The sequence below is a fragment of the Aedes albopictus genome, chromosome 1 (genome assembly GCF_035046485.1).
Source record: "Aedes albopictus strain Foshan chromosome 1, AalbF5, whole genome shotgun sequence".
In the NCBI taxonomy this organism is placed as follows: domain Eukaryota; kingdom Metazoa; phylum Arthropoda; class Insecta; order Diptera; family Culicidae; genus Aedes; species Aedes albopictus.
In genome coordinates this window covers 203,888,408-203,907,799 of record NC_085136.1, presented here as the reverse complement: position 1 = coordinate 203,907,799, position 19,392 = coordinate 203,888,408, and the positions used below count along the sequence as shown (strand labels likewise).

General features: G+C 44.8%; 1 protein-coding gene across 2 annotated transcripts in view; it reads left to right on the top strand.

The window, feature by feature from the left end:
• Positions 1-18,835, top strand: part of LOC109431959 (protein sidekick-2) — a 288,459-nt gene extending 269,624 nt beyond the window's left edge. For both annotated transcript variants that reach the window (XM_029866982.2, XM_062846153.1), the window contains exons 7-11: positions 11,264-11,378; positions 17,169-17,375; positions 17,445-17,839; positions 17,905-18,047; positions 18,111-18,835. In XM_029866982.2, coding sequence (XP_029722842.1) covers positions 11,264-11,378; positions 17,169-17,375; positions 17,445-17,839; positions 17,905-18,047; positions 18,111-18,309 — 1,059 coding nt within the window. In that variant the 3' untranslated portion in view covers positions 18,310-18,835. The remainder of the gene's footprint in view (positions 1-11,263; positions 11,379-17,168; positions 17,376-17,444; positions 17,840-17,904; positions 18,048-18,110) is intronic.
• The last annotated feature ends 557 nt before the right edge of the window (positions 18,836-19,392 follow it).

Below are 19,392 nucleotides of genomic sequence, written 5' to 3'. Positions count from 1 at the left end.
CAAGAGGACACAATATAAATGAAACAGACAAAACTACTAAAAATTACATCCGAAATGTTTACTTCATTTCATCAAAGATGTATTTTTAGCGATCGAATTATTAACGCCAGGGTTAACACTTTGGGAGATTTGTCACTTTAAGTTACATTATTGACGATCTTGCACAAAATACGACGCACAGGCAAATAAAATAGTCCCACTAAAAAATGTACACACCGGTTTCAGCATACATTGGTTAAAGTCGCCGCTACAGTTTTTCTGTAGCGGATGCGTATTTTGGGGTGGTGTTTGGACTAATCGGTTTGTTTACGCGCTGTTTCCTTTGTTGTTGGATGTGAGAACATTGTGCTTTCAAAGATTGAACATTTGCACGATCGTTCCGAAATCCTTGCAATGGTGAATAATAAAGAGTAAAGGTTGATAACCAAGCTGCTCATCTTAGATTTTCCTTCTTTTAAAAATATGCTATTCTTTCACATTACACTGCTATGAAAGGGTGGCCTTCTCTTAACAAAAATGAATCCGAACAACACAATAAAATTAATATTAAATGTGGCAGATTATTGTAAACAAAAAAAATATAAACCAAAACATTTGAAATGGGCAATACAAGGTTTGCCGGGTCAGCTAGTATTTAATAAATACATGTTTAAAATTGTGTTTTTTGTGGAATGTGTAGTATCCCACCAAGAAGGGATGGTAATAACATGTCTCAAACAGACAACGAATTGACAAAATGCTTCAAGCTTTCATGGAAATGGCTAAGAATAGCAAATAAAGAAGCTTCCTTTCCGTCATATCATTCCGACCGTGTTACCAATCTGTCGTTTCACTCCGAACCTCGGGCGATTTTTGCTGTTCCCGGCAGAGCTGTTGTTTGATGCTCCCACTATCACGTGACAAACTAATACTTTGCATCACATATGGTCGTCGCCGTCGTCGTGATGGATGGTATCTGAATCATATTTAGCTGCTGGTATCTGGGATGCCTCAATATGAGATGCCGGATTACTAGCACACTCTGTCGGGAAAAGGAAGTTGATGGGATCATGCGGTGTTATGTGGCAAGGGGATAACCGGCATCGGTGTGGAGCTGTGAAGTAATGTATGATGGGTAACAACGAAGCTTTCAGATACTCGAGCATGCGAACGATTTTACTTCGGTTTATACTCAATTAGGCGCATTATCCTTCTCTCTAATATGGATTTAATGAGGGATGTTGGCAATAACTAATGCATGAATGTGAAGTGGCAGTTGAATGACATGAATCTTAGGAAATGGTATGAACTAAATGATATCAAAAGTATAGATCTTAATATAACTGTCCTCTCTCTCCTCTCTCCTCTTCTTGGCGTAACGTCCTCACTGGGACAAAGCCTGTTTCTCAGCTCAGTGTTCTATGAGCACTTCCACAGTTATTAACTGAGAGCTTCCTCTGCCAATGACCATGTGTATATCGTGTGGCAGGCACGAAGATACTCTATGCCCAAGGAAGTCAAGGAAATTTCCTTTACGAAAAGATTCTGGACCGACCGGGAATCGAACCCGTCACCCTCAGCATGGTCATGCTGAATACCCGAGCGTTTACCGCCTCGGCTATATAGGCCCTCTTAATATAACTGTAAGGACTCTCAATTAATTAATTCTTGAACGATGTTGTACACAAAAAATATCCCAATTGCAATATCTATTGCAAATGCTCTCATTTTTGTTACATGTAAACTTTGGCATTGAATGTCACCATGTTAATCCAAAGAAAAACTTAAAACTATCGTCTAAAGTGTCGTTCACAATAAATTCAGAAACAATCGTACTAACTTAGAGTAATGGCAACGGCAAGTTTTTCACGAAATCTATTAAGCACAACACTGTCAATTATATCGGAGCATATTTTCCGTTCGGGGAGGTGCAAAGTTTTGCCTGATGTGCTCATTGAAGTGCCCCGTAGTACCTACATGGTGACATTAATAATAGATACACTACTTGTTAGTGAGCAAAGTTTTCTTCGCCACCGAAGACGGTGAAGACAACGACGAGTACGGCTCTCCCGGTGCGGTGTGTGTCGCTGTGTGGTTCTGGATGTTGCTCAGGCAGGGCAGACTGAAAAAGCGGTAGGAAAGTTGTGTTCTAAATGGCTTTGGCACTTGGAGCGAGGATGCCGAGAGCAAAGCAAGGAAATGGGACTAATTACGAACTCAATAGAATTATCTGCACATATCCAACGTGCACTTGTTTAGTTTCGAAAGTGGCCCGCAAAAAGGGAAGCGTATCAACTTGTGCAGAAGTGCAAAGTTTTTCTAATGTCATAAAAATTGATAGATCTGATAGCATTTCTCTAGTAACGGAAGTAGCAAGTACATACCTAAAAGGTGACGCAAAAAAATAATTTACAGAAATAATCGGTCTTCAAAAACTTGCCTTCAATCGTATTGTTTATATTTTGCAAGGTTCTTGATATTCACTTCGCATCGCGACAATCATCCCGAGCAACTGTCGATTTTGTTTGGTGTGTCTCTCGTTAGCAACATTAGCGACCTGACAACTAATTCGTTCGTTACGTGGTTCGTTACTTATTACACAGCGTAACAAAAAATAACTTTTGATCTGTCTCAAGAGCAAACTTATGTGTCTCTGATAGATTTTGGGCCGCTGAATCCGAATCCGGGCTCAGATTTGCTCCAGCACGTCACAATTTTGAGCTATACCTCAATTTATAGAGCAAAATATGCGATTTTGGGCTTTTTTGACTGCAAGCCATTAAGCATGGAAATATATTTTTTAACCAATCAAAGCATAAATTGGTCAATTAACATCTAAATTAACGACTCATGCAAAATATTTCGATTTACCAAGTCGAATTTGATATTTTTTAAGTGATTTATGGTATGTTGATTATTTCCCACACAAGTCACCCTCCAAAAGTTGCATGCAAGTTTACATACTGACTTAAAATGCTTAAATCTATCAAATTTGATTTGGTAAAACGAAAAATTTTGCATGACTCGTTAGTTTAGATGTTAATTGACCAATTTATGCTTTGATTGATTAAAAAATATGTTTCCATGCTTAATGGCTTGCAGTTAAAAAAGCGCAAAATCGCATATTTTGCCCTATAAATTGAGGTATAGCTCAAAATTGTGACGTGCTGGAGCAAATCTGAGCCCAGATTCGGATTCAGCGGCCCAAAATCTGTCAGAGACACATAAGTTTGCTCTTGAGAAAAAAAAAATGTTGCGCTGTGTTATTGATGGGCGACGTAGGTGGCATTACATCCGATTCTTTGTTTTCGATAAATCCACATCATTTTTATTCTAATTTATGCAGGTCACTGTTGTTCTTCTGAATTCTGCTAGATTGAGGCAGTACGATCCGAATGTCTATTCGCTAAGGAGGTACGGCATAAACAGCGTCTGTTCTGACATCCAGCGGCTGTATATGAAATGCTCCTCCATCGAAAGTTATATCTAGGGTGGCAGCCCCATCACGGTGGATGAAGGGCCTTAGGCCAACAACCTGCCGTTCCCAAAGCTCAAAACCCTCAAAAAGTTTCGAATTTGCACGTCCATGTTCCCTAACAAACAAAAGCGGTAAACTGCAAGTATCGGAGCCATTCGTCTCCTCTACGATATCTCACATTGCAGCAGCAGGACTAAATTATATGTCTGGACAGCCAGTTGAAGCGTTTGTTTGAGTTTGCATTACAAACCTTTTTCAAGTGTCGGCCACGCCACCAACATCTCAGCACGATCCGCCAAGGGTTCGACGCAGTACCCGTGTCAACATCTAAGCTTCATCATTGCAGTAAATTGAAACAGCCATCCATAGCATGAAATCGAACAAAGCTTCAGGGGTTGTGCCACACATGGAACAGCGGAGAAGGACACTAAGTTCGACAATGTTTTATGGTCCTTCGTAAGGTAGGAGGCTGGCGCTCGGCCCTGCGAGTCAGTTATAAAAATATGGAAAGACAAATGGTAACGACTCATGCAACGAAACAGGACTTTGGGGCGATTGGAAACTCGACTACATGGAGCGTGCTGATCTCTCAACTTCATCGGTACTGTAGAGCTAAAGAAAATGTGTTGGGCAGGATCCGCGATACACACGTTTATCATCTACCGGAACGAGTCTCAGGGGCGCTTTAGGGGATCCAAAACGGTTTAAGGTACCGCCTATAAGAGTCTGGCAGAAGAGGTAATTGGTGAGGGTGCCGAGTGAGAGCTATTTCAGCGGAGACGACTCTTAAGGTTAAGACCCTTGGACGAGATCATTGACGCGGAAGAGCTCATCACGGAGCTGTGGCAACAGTGTGAGATACTGATGGCTAACACCGTGGCCGTTTGCCTACGGAAAGTCCCGATGGGAATACAGGCAGCCTTTGCGGAAACAAAACAGTCTAGGGAAGCTGGTCAATATACCAACTGACCTTGCACGAGCCACTGTAGGTTTGCTTCAGGTGTCTGAAGCCAGGATACAAGTCATGAGTCAGGATCAACCCGTGCAGGCGTTGCGGCGGCGCAGGCCATAAGGCACAAGGTTGCACGAGTCCACCCACGTGTGAACAACCAGCACCCAGGCAAAAAGTGCTTCAGAAGAGCCGTAGCTGACAAATCACAGGGCAGGTAACGCAGCTGAATCTGAACCACTGTAACGTGACACAGCTCAGAAACTGCTTTATCAGACAGTTTCTTAGTGGGGGACAGATATCGCCATCATAGCGGACTCATAACCACCGGCAATGGCAATTGGGTCACGGATGAGGCCGGAAAAATATGGACGATATGGACGACGGGTAAATACTCCGTTGGTGTCTACTACCTATGAGGGCTTCGTGGTCGCCAAAGTAAACGGGGTCTTCTTCTGTAGTTGTTATGCGCCTCCGTAGTGATCGATCGAGCAGTTCACGGAAATGCAGGACTGTATGACAACCGTGCAGCATGCTAACTGGGCGAAGGCCGTATTAGCAGGTGACTTCAATGCCTGGGGAAGCCGTTTTACGAACCAGCGGTGTCAGATCCTGCTAGAGACACTGGTCAAGCTAGATGACGACCTGGCTTATGTCGATACCAAAAGTACCTCTATTCGGAACGGTGCAGAGTCGATTTTTGACGTTACTTTTTGTAGTCCTGGCGGTTCACTACAGTATCGACTACAACATCAGCTGGCAATGGTTAGAGGAAGAAGCGGCTAGGCCGCAGCCAAGCCCTCGCAGGTGGAAGACATCATACTTCAAAGATGAGGTATTTAGGATGGCGCTACGCCGTGAGCGAAACCTACTTGGTTTATGCGGGGCGATCTGGTACCGGTGCTCTCGCGTGCATGCGATGCAACCATGTCAAAGCAAGTCCACCCTAGAAATGGGAGATCACCTACTCATGGACTCGTGATTGCGGACCTGCACCGCGCCTTTTTTTTTCCTTCCAAACCATAGGGGGATAATCTGCTCAACAGACACCCTAACAGGAAGGTTAGGGTAGTGTAGGTCTGAGGCCGTCTTCTACAACAAAAGTAAAAGCCAGAACTACTCTCTCCTCGTACCCACTAAACCATTCCTATGGTCGCCAAACCCTACGTCTCTCCGGAACCACCAAGAAGGTTATAAGTGTAGAATTAGCTTCATGTTAAAATACACATTAATAAAAACAAAAAAAAAAAAAAAAACCAAGAAGGTATTGCTTCAGAGAGGGGCTAGTGCACATCGCACCCTCAAAGTTAGCTGCGTAGCCTAGCAGCAACGAACATCGATGACTCGCTCTGGAGAGGCCATCACGGTAACATGCTGGCGCTTAGCCAGTTTCCCGAGTGGTCCTCGCCACTCTTTTTGTCCTCGGAAGGCGGGCAGGGTCAACCCCGCCCGCGCCCAACTACTTTGCAGACATCAAGAACTGATGCCCACGTGCAACCCGATCTGACGTGCTGAAGGCAAGGGTATCACTACCCTTCAGGCCCTATCAGCTGCACCAGAAGGTTGCTGACAGCAGGGTCTCCACCTGCCCCGACCCTTGCCGGGGACCCCTTTCCAACCGCGGGCTCGGATCCAACCCAGTAGACCGACGCCACGACAGCACCGCTACCTCGACTTCCTCTCCGCGACCACTTAATCGCTGTAAGGGTCGATCTCGACCGCAGGGCACCGGTATGACCTACAAAGCCGACTCTGAACCCCTGGACCAGCTCTTGTGCTGCATCGGGACTAGCCAAGCCACTCTCCGAGTCGATATGGGTGATAGCCGTTGAAACGGCGTTCCAGCCAAACTCATCCCTACACATCCTCTGGACCAAGTTGTCCGGGTTTTGTGTCCTCCCCGCATGTGGCAAGCATGCGGTTACGCATTGTGCGAAAACGCGGGCACACGAACAAAACGTGCTTTGGTGGAACTGTCCCACGCGCGCTGCCATTTGACCATAGAGGCTATCCTGGCAGTCCTGCGTATGCCTCTTGTACCGCGCATTTCGAAGCACTCCATGTCCTCACTGATAAGAATGCTGATAGGCACCATACCAGTAAATAATGACGCAGAGAGCATCGTGTGACACGGTACGGTACGCGCTCGCAATCCTCAGGCACATCCCAAGAAACAGAACTAGCTGAATAACAGTTTCTTAAGCTAAAGTTTGCTTAAGAGTGGTTTATTCAACTCTTGTACAGCAAAAATGTTTGTTGGGATAAGCCTGTAAGTACATTCCAGCTTCCGTCGGTAGCATTTAGTACTTAGCGCGGTGCCCCACGCCGGGCCGCCATACCTAAGTATGGACGTAGCAACACTAGCCAGAAGCTTGCGCTTACTGGTGTACACCGCAGAGCTATTGGACATCATCCGGGACAGTGCCGCAATAGCTGTGGAGGCTCTTTTACAGGCATAATCGACTTGGCTACCGAAGGTAAGCTTATCGTCGATCATCACGCCCAAGTGTTTGACAAAGCGCTTTGACAGGATAGTGCACTCTCCTACACTGATCTCCGTCTGCTGCTCCGACTTCCGGTTGTTAACAACCGTCATCTCTGTCTTGTGGTGAGCCAGCTCCAGTTTCCTGGATTGCATCCACGCCTCCACAACCTTGACCGAGTGGTCGGTAGTCAACTGCATCTCGTTTCACCGTAGACTTCCAGCGTAATGTCGTCGGCAAATCCGACAATCACCACTCCCACTGGATACTCTAACCTCAACACCTCGTCGCACATGACATTCCATAACACCGGACCCAGGATGGAACCTTGCGGGACTCCTGAGGTTATGTGAAAGCACTTCCGACCCACCTCCGTGTCGTAGACTAGTACACGATTCTGAAAGTAACTTCCGAGAATCTTGTACAGGTACTCCGGTATCCCCAGACGCAAGAGCGCATCGGCAATAGCAGACCAGCTGGCACTATTAAACGCATTCCTTACATCCAGAGTAACTACCGCGCAAAAGCGAATTCCCCTCCTCTTAGGCTCGAGTGCTTTCTCGGTGGTTTTTGTAACCGCCAAGATAGCGTCTATGGTGAACCTCCCCTTCCGGAAGCCGTACTGGTTGCTCGAAAGACCATTTTCGCCCTCGGTGAACCTCAACATTCTATTGAGGATGATCTTTTCGAGCACCTTCTCCGCCGTGTCAATCAAGCATATTGGTCTACATGTATGCCGACGGGTCTCCGGGTGGTTTCCCCGCCTTTAGCAATAGTACCAGGCTCTGCCTGGGAAAACTCCCTCGTCCAGGCATTTCTGCATAGCAGACCTGAACATCTCGGGAGCCTCTGCAATAGCTACTTTTAAGGCCAGGTTCGGAACTCTGTCCGGACCTGGGGCCTTACCTATGCTAAGGGACTTAGCTATCCTCGCAAGTTCCACATCGGTGACCCTCTCCTCATTGCCAGCCTTCGGGCAAGGCGGCGGATGCATCGAGCACGATCTGAGGGTGATCGAAACGAACGGCTGGTGGTCTTCGCCGCTGCTAAAGTCGCACTGAAGACCGAGATAAGGGCAAGCAAAAAGGCCTGTTTTGAGGGTCTCTGTCAGAGTGTCAATGCGAATCCGTGGGGAGATGCCAGGATCATGATAGCCAAGACGAAAGGTGTAATTGCCCTTACAGAGCAATCTCCAGAGATGTTGGACGGGATCATCAGGGAACTTTTTCCGCGCCATGATCCTTGCCCTTGGCTTCCTTTCGAAAGACAGCCGGAGACTGGGGCTAGCGATGAGGAGAGGGTCACCGATGTGGAACTTGCGGGGACAGCAAAGTCCCTTAGCGTTGGTAAGGCCCCAGGTCCGGACGAAGTTCTGAACCTGCATTAAAAGTAGATATTGATGAGGCCCCCAGATGTTCAGGTCTGCTATGCAAAAATGCCTGGACGAGGGAGTTTCCCAGAACTTTGAAAGAGGCAGAGCCTGGTTCTCTTGTCAAAGGCGGGGAAACCACCCGGAGACCCGTCGATACCCAAGTAACACACTTGTTGCATTAGGGTCACGGCGGCGCAGGTTTTTGTTGCTCAGAAGTCACTGTGACTTACTTCTAACAAGTAAGTGTTTATTTGTTAGAAGTAACAGTAACTTCTGTACAACAAAAATATGCGCCACCGTGACTCTTGCATGACAAGTAAGATACTTGGGTATATAGACCAGTATGCTTGATCGACACGGTGGTGAAGGTGCTCGAAAAGATCATCCTCAATAGGAACACCGAGGATGTAAATGGTCTCTCGAGTAGCCAGTACGGCTTCCGGAAGAGGAGGTCGACCGTAAACGCTATCCTGTCGGTTACAAAAACCGCCGAGATAGCGCTCCAGCGTAAGAGAAGGAGGATTCGCTACTGTGCAGAGCTGTGCAGTAGTGGCTCCGGATCTAAGAAACGCGTTCATTTGGGCGGCAATTGCAGATGCTCTTCTGCGTCCAGTTCTGCGTTACAGTTCCACCAAAGGAAGGTAGACCCACAAGTCACTCCGGGGTAGATATTTGGGTCAACAGGCGACATGTGAAAATAACATTCCACCTGACCCAGGTCCTTTTGGACCTGTTTCCGACAGTATCTACATCGGTTTCGGTCAAGCGGATTCTCACGAATGTCAGGAGACGGCCAGCGTTTTCTCACATGCTGGGAGGACACAACATCGAACAATTTTGTCCAGAGGATGTGTAGGGATGAGTTTGGTTGGAATGACGTTTCAACGGCTGTCGCCCACATCGTCTTGGAGCTACACAGGAAGTGGCGCGTGGACTCGGAGAATGGAGACACTATACAAGAGCGGAGTCGGCTACGTAGGTCATGTCGGTGCCATGCGGTCGATATCAACCCTTTAGATGGTTAGGTGGTCGCGGAGAGAACATCCCGGTGGGTTGCTGTCGTGGCGTTGGTCTACTGGATTGGATCCGAGCCTGGGGTTGAAAAGGGGTCTTCGGCAAGGTGGAGACCCCATGTCGGCACATCCTTCTGTGTGCTGGCTGATAGGGCCTTAAGGAAGGTGAAATAGCTGTGCTCGCGGTTTCAGTTCTTGATACTTGCTGTGCAGTTGGAAGCAGGCGTGGTGTCAACCCTGCCTGCCTTCCGAGGAGAAATGGAGTGGTGAGGACCGTTCGGGAAACTGGCTTAGCGCCAGCATGGTACCTTGTTGGACTCCCCAAAGCAAGTCATCGATGTTCGTTGCTGCAGGCTACGCAGACGCAGCTAATCTTGAGGGTGCGATATGCGCTAGCCCATCTCTGAAGCAATGTCTCCTTGGTGGTTCCGGAGAGCCGAAGGCTTTGGCGACCATGGTAATGTTGTTTAGTGGGTCGAGGAAAGAGTAGTCCTGGCTCTCATTTTATTTTTATAGAAGACGGTCCTTAACTCCACACCACCTGGACCTCCCGTCTGGGTATCCTTGGGGGAGGATACCTCGAGGTCTCAGAGTCGTTTAGGGGGGCTTCAGGGGAGCTACAGCGGGTTTCAGACAGTAAGCCATACAGTATATATTTTCACACTATCGTCGTAAAGCTTTTACCGTTATGGCTTATATTACATACTACCGTCAAACGCACGGAAGGGTTGCCAAATGACTGGACATTACAGCTAGGGAAAGGTTATATTTTCCGGCCTAGCAGGGTTTCAGAGCAGCAACAACAATATTGCTTCAATTTCCGACGATTTAGGTTATATATTTTCCATTTTTAAGGAGTAGAAACTTCATGTAGGTATGTATGTACAGGGGATGGCCAGAATGTTTGGGATAGGCTACTTTTTTTCTCCCACAAAAAATCAACATGCTGTAACTTTTCATAGAGTGCATAAAAAAATCTCAAATTTTGACTGTTTGTCAACCTATTATATGTGCATCATTGGTACAAATTTGGGCTCGATTGATTAATTTTTCACGAAGTTGAAACCGTTTGAGTAAAACACTATTATTTAGACAACTAATTTTTGAACTGCCAAATCTCGGGAACCAGTGAACCGAATTGAATGAATTTTATAACGTTTATCAACAATATATTGATACTTAATTTAATACGACGTTATAAAATGTATTTTTTTCTCACGGCGAGTTAAGTTATACCGGATTGAAATTTTTACCCATATAGAGAAAAATAAGTCAAATTTACAATACCACACACAAATTACTAAATGTGTTCTTTCTTCAATTTAAATAGGCTCTAATATATCTGATTAGAGATAACTTGAGAACAGAAGTGAAAAATCTATGGATATCAACACTAAAATTTATTAACATTGATGTAAAAAAATACATTTTTTCGAGAAAAATCCAGAAAGTGTCAATCCATGATAACTTTTTTCAACGTTTAAAAAGTACCTATGTTTTAATAGTTTGTGAAGCATTTACATATTGTTAGTGTACGTACAAAATTTCATTCAATTCGGTTCTCTGGTTTCCGAGATATGACACCTCAAAAATGAGTTGTTTGAAAAATAGTGTTTTACCCGAACGGTTCTAACTTTGCGAAATATTAATCATTCGAGCCCAAATTTGTTCCAATGATGCACACATAATAGGTTGACAAACAGTCAAAATATGAGATTTTTTGATGCGCTCTATGAAAAGTTATAGCTTGTTGAACTTTTTTGTGGGAGAAAAAAAAAAGCTGCATATCCCAAACATTTTGGCCATCCCCTGTATCTATGTATGTATTATGTATTATGTTATTTCCAGAAAATAACATAAAATGGTGTTGCTATATATTTTTCACAGTTTTCGAATCAATCTTTCTCATTACGTCAATTTTATTGTTTACATCATACAATATCCCGCAGTTTATAATCGTTTTCCCTCACTTTTTCTCTATCATTCCAGAGCCACGAAATCCACAATCTGCAAACCTACACCCAGTATCTGGTTTCAATCCAGGTGTTCAATCCGGAAGGCTTAGGGCCACCTACAACCGTTCTTGTCATGACCGACGAAGGAGGTAATAGCTTATACCACAAATCCCGTACTAATCTCTTTCTCGCCATTATCGACGAACAACCTGAATATTCCTCAACTTTATCGATCCAATCAGTGCCCCAACCCCGTATCCCCTTTCACCTGTTCATATTTCTCCCAGGTGGAAGAGCATCGCGCCTTTCGATTCATTTTTTTTTTTCCTGTGGAAATAGTCACCAGCATGCCTGCCTATCCCAGAAAGGGACCACCCGGGGAAAACACCTGGCTGAAGGAAACCAACGGCGAAAGATCTTATCCGAATTCTAGAAAATTAATTATCTGATAAGGCTCGTTCATCATTGATGACTGCTTCTATATTCACACTCCCGCTTCGATGAAAAGTTATTCCTCCTTCCCCGCGCGCAGCTCGTTGAGTGAGCAGGCTAATTTGTCGAAAGCAGTCCGGCTGAGTGTTCCTATTCTCCGCTGGCCAGCAGCAGCAGGCAGAAGAGCGCAATCTAGCTGAACAATTTAGTCAACTATCATCGAGATAGGAAGAGGTCGGTAGCGTTTGCAAGTTTCATTTCGAGCAGAGTGAAGGTAGTACCTTGGGAAAGTGTTGGGCTGCAAAAGGGGGATGAATAACGGTGATTATTTGTATTTGCATAGATAAATATCAATTTCAGATGGAGAATATTGTATTGCCTAGTGGTATTGTGAGGTGTTTCAGAGTTGAAAGCAGGGACGCTGTCAAGCATAAACGGATGCTTTTGGTTGGATGGATAGCTGTTCACGATATGTGACGGCACCCATCAGTCACAAGATGTAATGCCTTTTAGAAGTTTTCGTTCCATTATTCGGTTATTTATTTGCGTAATACATCATCACTCCATAATTGTCTATAAGTACTTACCTTCACCTTACCGGTCAGACTAAGGCCCAAGTGTCCTCTGCTGAACGTAGGAGTCGTCTCCATTCCAGTCAGTCTATGGCTATGTGTCTCCAGTTCGGCACTCAGCGAAGGGTCCACAAACCGTCCTCCACTTGATCATTTTAGTCGGGTTGCTATCCGACATCCTGATGACGTGACTCGCCCACCGTAGCCTCCCGATTTTCACGGTGTGGACGATGGTTGGCTCCAGGCCCGGATTAAGGATTGTGGAGGCCCGGGGCCCGAGCGGTTGTGGAGACTCCTCGGAGGTACAAATGCTATTTGTTTTTGAGCAGTACTTGAACCAACAATGGATTCTGTTGGGGGCCCCTAAACTGTTAGGGCCCGGCTGTCTTACAAAAGCCCGTCGATGATCCCCTCCAACATCTCTGGAGATTGATCTGTAGGAGCCATTACATCTCTCGTCTTAGCCATCACGATCCTGTATCAGGTATCAGTAGGTCGGCTCAAGAGGCACGTTCTCCTCCATTTGGGAAATTTGTGCCATCGCTATGAATACGAGCCTATTCATTATTTACCTGAGGGAGAGCGAAGGGAGGAATAAGGGATGGGATAGGGAAAGGGAAGGTAAGGGAATATGGTCGACATAATCGCATAAGCGTACCACAACGGGTTCAAACAGTGCCCTGAAAAGGGCACTGTAAAAAACGCATAAAGCGTAATACTTATGACACACATGTGATACAAGAACCACTGTACAATTGCGCTTGAAATGAGTGCCATACTGGAAATTCTCTCAGTTCAAGTCAGTCTTGTTAGAATTTTCTTGACACTGCGTACCGTTGTACAGGAATCACACTCGTATCACATGTCTGTCCGGGGTATAAAGTAAGCCTATAGCTAAAGCATTGTTCACTTAGAATCCGGACGGACAAAATTACGTATATCTCAGGGATGGAACAACGAACATAAGAGGTGAAGCCCTCAAAACAAAGATTATTTATTGTAGTTTCATGGAAAAATTACATTGAAATTATTTATTTTTATTTTAAATACATTTTCTCACTTTTTCCGTGTTAACCTCCGTAAAAATCTGCACAACTATGGTAAATTTTAGAATCAACCCCTTCGGCATGTTAGTCCATCAATCAGGTCGTCTATGCAATTTCCTGAGCGCCTTGATTAGTCTGATTAGGATTCCGAAGAAAAAAATCCAAAAGTTTTCCTTATTGCGAAATGAAGGGCAATTTGGTGAATAGGGTGAACGCGAAATTTGAGTGTTTTTTTCGTTGATAAACACTACCCATGTATGACGATACCACTGAACGGCTCCGGCTGCCGTGACAGATCATCAAAATATATAAAACCTCTATAGATCCCTTGTGTGCGTTTTTGAAAAGCAGTACACGATTATTGAGGCTGTCATCCTTGTATAAATTTGTTCTCATTATCTTGTTTTTAAAAAACGATGCCCTGAGTTCGAACTTCTTGCCAAATCTTCGAATTCCAAGCAGACTCATCGATGAACCCAAGCTTTTTTCTTCCGAGGACACTTCCTTATGCCATGGTTAACAACATCTGTGCACAAAACACATAATGGTTTTGGAGATATTAACATTTTTTGCGACTGTCGTACCTGACCACGCTAAATTTTCAACGTGTTTGTGCAAGATTTTTTTCCTTCTCTTGTCTTCAATCTGAAATAACTTTTCACTCGCTGCAAGAAAATCAATGAAATTTTCACCATTAAAAGAGGACTAGTGTAGGATCATACTGCTGTAAAAGAATGATGATTGTGTTCATTGAGTGCGTCCCTAGAAAATATGCCATGCGTCCGGATTCTAAGTGGATAATGCTTTACTTGCCACAACGGGTTCAGAACAACAGAACATCCTGAAGATTCAAGCTTCTTAGGTCAGTTTCATTTAATCAAGTGTTTACCGAGTACTCGGAAACGCAGTTGCGTAAAAACTGGGTAGTTACATATCAAATGATTCAAAGTTCCACAGTCGGATTCTCAGCTAAGATATACAAATGAAGCAGCCTGTTGAGGCTTGTGATGGACAAAATCATAAGTAGGAAAACCACATTGAGTTATCTCAATTGCGTTTCTGCTACGAGATTCCTCAAAAGTGATGGCAAGACTCCCGCATGGGGGCATCCACAAACACTCAATTTCCTAATCGCTGCTTGACGTAATGCCGAGAAGAGATGTTGGTTTTTGAGCATTTGGTAAATCCAATTGGAAATCATTGAAAGATAAATAGGACAATCCATGCGGCTTCCAATATGGAATCGTAAGGTACGTGTTCAAAAGTATCTTCGAGATCCGAGAAAAACACCCAAACCAAATTGTTTTTGAATGAATGCTTTTCTGATATAGTAAACAACATTGTGGAAACAAATCACAGTGTACTTTCCATTTTGGTAACCATGTTGGTTTCCATGGAGAGGCATGTTTGCTAGAAAAACATCACGGGTGTGGATGCTCGACAAAGCGTTCTAATCATTTCAGAAGAAAGAGGTCAAATTGATAGGTTTGATCTTCATACGAAGATATTATCCACTTACGGAATAAACTTGACAGTTTAATCCCACCAAGATTTGGGAATAGCAAGGCTGCAGTTTTATCAAAACATTGTGGGACTCGAGGCATGACACGCAAGATTGTCATTTCAATTTTACTGAAAGTAGCAAACATCGGGTCAAACGCAAAATGCGGAACCATATAGGTGTTAATTAAAACATTTACATCTACATAGAAATCTCTACGAAAGTAAGGTTCTTGGACCAAAGCTGTTCTTTTATGCTGACGATTGATCTGAGCTGTCATAACCGTAGCCACTACACAAACTAGGCACGATCAAACTCTTACAATCACAACACAAAAAAAAGAGCAGCGATAAAAACCAATTCGGTATCGATTGAAGAACGCCAGAGACGAACATACACAGAGGACACTGTGAAGAACGCATAATGCGAAGAGCCATATAGGTTATAATTAAAGCTAACAAACAACATACTAAATAATCCCACCCTTATTGAGCCTCGCAGTTGAGGCTTAAGAAGGATAGCAGATTATCTCGGAGAAACACAAGGACAACTGCAGCATTGCTCCGGTTAGCGCAGTAAGGGCAAAATACTGTGGAGGGCGCCCTAGTACTCCACAGGCTCCGTTTGTAGTTAGGTTTTTATTAGACCCCCCTAACCATTCATTCCTTGGCACGGTAAGCATAAAGCCGCATAACACCATGAATTAGGGGTCACATGTTTAGTGGACTCTTACCACTGGATCAGGCGATCCGTAGTGATATTCTTAGCCAATTGAAACAACCGCTACCGACACTACACAGCTATCTAGGCTGATCGGGAAAAGAAGTTAACATTGATGGTCAACTTCCAAACGAGCCCGAACAGCCTCAGTGAACAGCGATTTGTTTTTGAGCAGTACTTGAACCAACAATGGATTCTGTTGGGGGCCCCTAAACTGTTAGGGCCCGGCTGTCTTACAAAAGGAAGCCGAGAACTAGGATCATGGTGTGGAAGAAGCCCGTCGATGATCCCCTCCAACATCTCTGGAGATTGATCTGTAGGAGCCATTACATCTCTCGTCTTAGCCACCACGATCCTGTATGCATCACCCCACGGATTCACTTGGGCACTCTGACAGAGACCCTCAAAGCAGGCCTTTTTGCTTGCCTTTAACTCGGTCTTCAGCGCGGCTTTTTCAGCGGCGAATATCACCCGCCGTTCGTTTCGCTCTTCCTCAGATCGTGCTCGCTGCATCCGCCGCCTAGTCCGTAGACAGGCGCGGCGTAGGTCTACAATCACTTGAGCCCACAAGTAAGCCGGTCGGTGGTCTCCCATTTCAAGGGTGGACTCACCTAGGCATGGCCACATCGTCGGCACGCGAAAGCACCGCTGCCAGCTCGTAGCCGTCTAAACCAAGAAGGTTTTGCTCATGGCGGAGCGCATCCCTAAATACCCCTTCGTCGATATATGATGTCTTCCACCTGCAAGGTATTGGCCTTGGCCTAGCCGCTTCTTCCTCTACCCGCTGGCGCTGTCTGCTGTTGTTGTAGTCGATACTGTAGCGAACCGCCAGGTGATCGCTGTGAGTGTGGCTATCGTCTATTCTCCAGTTCGAACTACTTGTTAGGCCAGGACTACAAAAAGTAACGGCAATGATCGACTCCGCACCGACTCTTGATTACCGACATTAGCCAGTTCGATATCTAATATAGCCAGTGTCTTTAGCAGGATCGGACCCCGCTGGTTCGTAAAGCGAGTTTCCCATTCAACGGCTAAGGCATTAAAGTCACACGCTATTACCACCGGCCTTCACCCTGTTAGTACGGCCGTCATACAGTCCAGCATCTGCGTGAACTGCTCTAGCGACAGCCTCCGCGGTTGCCGCTCGAGCAGTTCACGCAGATGCTGGACTACAGAAGACCCCGTTTACTTTGGCGATCACGAAGCCCTCATAGATAGTAGATATCAACTCATGGACGAGGTATCTACCCGTCGTCCATATCACCGCCGTTTTTCTGGGCTTATCCGCGACCCAATTGCCATTGCTGGCGGTTACACGGTATGGGTCCGCTATGATGGCGATATCCGTCCCCCGCTCAGAAACCGCCTGACAAAGCAGTTGTTGAGCTGCGTCACAGTGCAGTGTTCAACTGCCTACAAACGGTTTTGCAACAGTAGGAAACTCAATCTTCCATATCAGGTTGTTTGTAGGTACTCTGACTAATTACCATAGAGATAGGGATAGGAGTTCCTTTCATTATCAGGTTGTGATGGATGACAATCTTTCGTTAGTTACCCCATGCTACGCCGATATTACTTGATGTTTGTTCATATTTTTTTCCAGTTTTTCGCAATGGAACTTTTGTTTCTCAATAGTGTCTATTCTTTTTCAATTCAATTCATTTACAGTTCCAAGTAAACCTCGTAATTTAAGCATTTTGGAAGTGACTTCAACTACAATCCGAATAAGCTGGCAGGAACCGGAACGCAAGAACGGCGTCATTCATGGATATCGAGTGTACTACGTGTATCAGAATCAAACCCTACTGCATCTTCCCATTTTGAAAAGCGATGCCATTCAGAACTCGATTTACTACTACACTCTATCCAGCCTAAGTAAGTATTACATTGTACCTACTTCGTAACATAACAGTGGTGTTACAAGTGAAAATTTCTTTCCACCAGAACCGTTCACCGATTATCGAATCATAGTTGCCGCATTCACCATGAAATATGATGGTGAAACAACAGAGGTTTCCGTCCGGACAGACATTTCCGGGCCCAGTGCGCCCAAGTTCGTCAATTTAACCTGCTACTCTGAGGACGCCCTCTTTCTAGCGTGGCGAATACCACAGCACTTCTACAATTCGGTCAACCACTACATAGTGAGCTACCGAAATATGGATTACACACGATCAAGGGAGATCCGAATATCTGCCAATGCGTCGATCGTAGAGACGTCGGTTGTGCTACAAAATCTGTCTACAGATGCAAGCTACGAGCTGAAAGTTCGAGCTGCTTCCATTAGCGTAATCAATCCAAATAAGGTCATTTTGGGACCTTACTCAGAGTTACGAAAGGTCTGTGTCAATGTTTCAATCCTGATGGTTCAAAATCATGATTTTTATTTTATTGATGATTACAGATAACTCTTAAAGCGAACTGCGATCAGCATCCTCCACCGTCTCTGTACCATCCGTACGCAGACTATGATCTGATAGTTCTTGCAGGAGCGGTCATTTGTTGCTTCGGATTGCTGCTAGTAATCCTAGCCATTGTGCTGTGGAAGTGAGTTGATCAATTCTATGCGTTCGACATGTTGCAATACATCAAATATTCCATCTTCCTTAGAAAATGCTTCAACACAACCTACACCAACGAAGCGGACTCCGTGATCGCGGATCAGAAGCAACAGCAACAGCAGCAGCAGCAAACGCAGATCGACTGGAAGGCCACCTGCGATACCAACGGGGTCATCCAGACGACAGTGCCCGTGACGAAGATCATGCAGAATGGCAACCATCGACATCTGACGATCGACGGCGACTGATAAAAGGTGATCCACGCCGGTAGCTGCCTCGATGGTGATGAGGACCTCCAGCAGCACCGCTGGCAGCAGACCCGAATCGAGACGCGAGTTTCACCCACCACCACCATCCCCGTCTCCGGTTTCGGATCCCCGGCGAGGCATTTCTCCGGTACCACTATGCTCTACATCCCTGATCTGGAGGTGGTAATCAATCCGGAAGCTTGAAGACTGTGTAGTGGTGATACGCGAACCATGGGACAAATGGACGCAACTTGTACAGTTAGTGAATTTAAATGATATTCCAAGCACATTCGGATAAAGGTATTGAGGGCGAGCAACAGATAACAGGTAGGACAGAACACCGCATGCTAGGAGTAATGTTTTTTTCTGGGTTGAAGATTCGTTATTTTGAACAAAACAAGGTTTTAAAGAGAAAGAGGTAAACCGTGAGGAGTATGCTTCAGGCTTGTGTAAAGTATAGTATTTTATGGATCAGCGAATAGCAAATGCGTCAAAAAAGATACTTGCCAATGATTTTCTTTTTTTTTTAACAAAACAAAATGACAAACGATAAAAAAAACTGACTCCCAGAGAGAAAGGAAGGAAGATGTGTGATATTTTTATACATATTTTCAGGATGTTCGAATGAAATTATGAAACGAGACTAGAGCCAGGTGAAAATAAATTTTAAACTATTGAAAGCGAGTTGTTCTATTTTATTTATTGAATATCACATGATAATCATAACTAAGGTAAGTAGATTGATCATTGCACAGGTAAGTGGCCCATTTTTGGAATTATTTATTCAACTCCACATGCGTGTTTGACTCAGGCAGTAACCGACTATCGGTTTCTTTTTCTGATCCAAATGTGTATTAGTCTATTAAACGATGACAAATACTAAACATATTAACAGTAACTACAGAGTAACAGACATAAAACTTTATACACAAATTATATCAAAAATCATCGTCACGGAATCCCTTATCGCCAACGAATCGCCCAATGCTAATCATGGCGTGCTTGGACAAGCTACCACTAGATGGCAGTAGTGAGCAAATGTCAAACAGGAGCAAAAACGATGTCAGCGCCGTGACTGGTCAA